The sequence below is a fragment of the Gymnodraco acuticeps genome, unplaced genomic scaffold, assembly GCF_902827175.1.
Source record: "Gymnodraco acuticeps unplaced genomic scaffold, fGymAcu1.1, whole genome shotgun sequence".
NCBI lineage: Eukaryota > Metazoa > Chordata > Actinopteri > Perciformes > Bathydraconidae > Gymnodraco > Gymnodraco acuticeps.
This window is the reverse complement of record NW_022989923.1, coordinates 186,718-189,571: the sequence shown is the minus strand read 5'-3', so window position 1 is coordinate 189,571 and position 2,854 is coordinate 186,718. Positions and strand designations below refer to the sequence as shown.

The following is a 2,854-nucleotide window of genomic DNA, read 5'->3' as shown; positions in this document are numbered from 1 at the left end:
CAATTACGCCAGATACAACTGGATGACCGGATCAACCAGGGAACACAAGCTGTACTGCTGGGATTGCTTGCTTTTTGGAGCGGACAGTGGGTCATGGGCCAGAGATGGATATTCTGATTTAGGAAGTTTATCCAAATCAGCACATCGCCATCAGAATGCTTCAGGTCACCTCAGAGCTACTATTCGGCTTAAAACATTTGGGGACACCAGGATAGAGCTCCAGCTGGATGAGCAACAACGCCGGGGTGTCATCCTTCATAATGAAAAGGTGAAGAGGAACCGAGGAATTTTGAAACGCCTGATAAATTGTGTGGTGTACTTGGGCAAGCAAGAGTTGCCGTTCCGAGGTCACGATGAGAGTGTAACTTCATCAAACAAGGGGAATTACATAGAGTTGCTGGATTTAGTGGCAGAATATGACAGCGACCTGCACACACACCTCGCCACATCAACAGTATTTACCGGCACATCTTCAAGGATTCAGAATGACCTGATCAGCGCTGTCGCTAGTGTAATGACGGATAGCATGAAAGAGGAGCTGAGGAAGGCACCTTTTGTTGCGGTCATGTTGGATGAAACGACAGACATTAGCAACGTGGCGCAGATGTCATATGTGCTTCGATATGTCACTGACGATGGGATAAAAGAGCGTTTCTTCAAGTACGAAGATGTGACAGAGGACAAACGAGCAGAGGCCATAGCTACACGGCTGCTGGAGTTCCTGAGGGAGAGTGGCTGTATTGACAAAGTGGTCGCGCAGTGCTACGATGGAGCAGCTGTTATGGCCTCTGGATTGAATGGGGTGCAAGCGAAAGTTAAGGAAACAATTCCACAGGCCCTTTTCATTCACTGCTATGCTCACATCTTAAATCTCGTCTTGTCAAAGGGAGCTTCCAAGATAAGAGAGTGTAAGGTCTTCTTCTCCCACCTCTCTGGCTTGGCCACCTTTTTCAGCCGCTCAGCAAAGCGCACCAAGCTACTGGATGATATTTGCCAGCATAGGCTTCCACGGGCAGCTCCTACTCGCTGGTGCTTTCATTCTCGCTTGGTGTGCACAGTGGCAGAGAAGACCAGGGAATTGAGAGAGGTAAGATAATAATAACAATGAACGTAATGGAAATATTAACAATAATAAATAAATGATTTAGTGTTGGAAACTACCCACTCATAAAAACATGAAGGTAAAGAACTATGCTAGTATTACATTAAATGAAAAGCTAATCTTAGTGTTTACTGGAGGTCTATAAGTTGTTTTTTCTAAACTAAGCATTACTCTCGTACAGTAGGTGTTCGAGCACATCGTAGACCATCACACAGAGTTTGATGACGAAACTGTTCATTGCTCTGATGGATACATCACCCTCCTTACCAGCTTCGATTTCAGCTTTTGGTTGAAAACCTTCCACGCTATCTTCTCCTACTCGGATGTTGTTTTTGAAATACTTCAGAACAAAGGTTTTGATATGCAGTTCTGCCTGGCCAGAGTGGATCAGCTACAGCGACAAATTGAACAGGAGAAGGGGAACTTTGACAGCGTCTACGATGAAACCCAGGCTTTGGTTGGTCCTCCGCGCGGCCGTGGAGCTCAAGGAGACGTTCGTGCACGGTACAGGGAGCTCCACTGCAGCGTAATTGACAGCCTGCTAACCCAGATTTCCAACCGCTTCAGTGACCACAAAAAGCTGGAATTCCTGGCCCTTCTGGACCCGCAACAGTTCGGGCATTACTGTAACTATTTCCAACTGCTGCCTTGAACAGTTTGATGTAGAGCTATGGCGGATATTTCGACCAGCCTCGACTGCACACGGAACTCGCCGTGATGTACGGCATGTCTGACATTTTGGGGAAAAGCCCAGCCGACATTCATCAGTTTCTCCTCAAAAAAGGACTGAGTGAAAGCATGAAACAGGTGTACACCCTCTCATGCATCATCCTGACAATACCTGTGTCCACTGCCTCTGTGGAGAGGTCCTTCTCTGCGCTGAAGCGCATAAAAAGCTACTCGAGGTCCACGACTGGGCAAGTCCGACTGTCAGACTTGGCCTGAATTTCGATCGAGAAGGAATTGCTGATTGCTTTAAAAGCAAAGGATCAGCTGCATGACGACGCCATCAAGTTCTTCATCCAAAAGGACAGGAGGATGGACTTTGTGTTTAGGTGATTTGATCATCAAAGGTAAGTCAAAGTGATTTTCAATGTGGGCCGCCGTGCCGACTTAATTCATTTGTAATTGTTACTTGGCTGTGGTTGCCCTGTCATGATAGGTGTTTATATAAATGGTGTTGTTTTGTGTGGTAGAGGGTCGCTGTCATTGATGCGTTTTGCACCCCGGGCCGCTGTTTTGATATTCCGCTGAAGTATACTATAGGCTGTGATGTAAAAATGTTTTCTTTTTTTTTTCGAGGGAAGAGGGGGGTGGGGTCAGAGGGCCTAGGTAGAAAAGTCACGGCTCGCCACTGGTTTCGTGAATATCGGAACAACTATATGGGAGTAGTTTGGAGTAATTTGCGACATGTAAATCGTCAAATGGTATATTCGCTGTTATAGTCAGGTTAATTATAACTTGATTTTAACTTTCGTGGGGATTTGCTAAACTATACATTTTTGGAAAGGGTATTGTATAAGGATTCAGAAAATCCATGTTTCCATTTGCCCAGATGTCTATATGGCGGCCATATTGGAATTTCCAAAATGGCCGCCGTAAAATGTAGGTTTTGTAATATCTGCGCTTCTAAATAAGCTGGAACATTGATTTTAACTTCTAAGCCTACATTTTCAGGGTCAAGGAATCCAATGGTGGTAGTTACAAAGGTACTACATTTTAAAACATTAACTCTTCGATGCATGAAAATGA

At 45.1% G+C, this 2,854-nt stretch overlaps 1 protein-coding gene across 1 annotated transcript; it reads left to right on the top strand.

Moving 5' to 3' along the window:
* Positions 1-340: 340 nt before the first annotated feature.
* LOC117542292 (zinc finger MYM-type protein 1-like) lies at positions 341-1,754 on the top strand. The gene is made up of 2 exons (XM_034209861.1): positions 341-1,087; positions 1,287-1,754. Exons 1-2 carry the CDS (start codon positions 515-517, stop codon positions 1,752-1,754), a joined length of 1,041 nt encoding a protein of 346 aa, XP_034065752.1. The 5' UTR covers positions 341-514.
* The last annotated feature ends 1,100 nt before the right edge of the window (positions 1,755-2,854 follow it).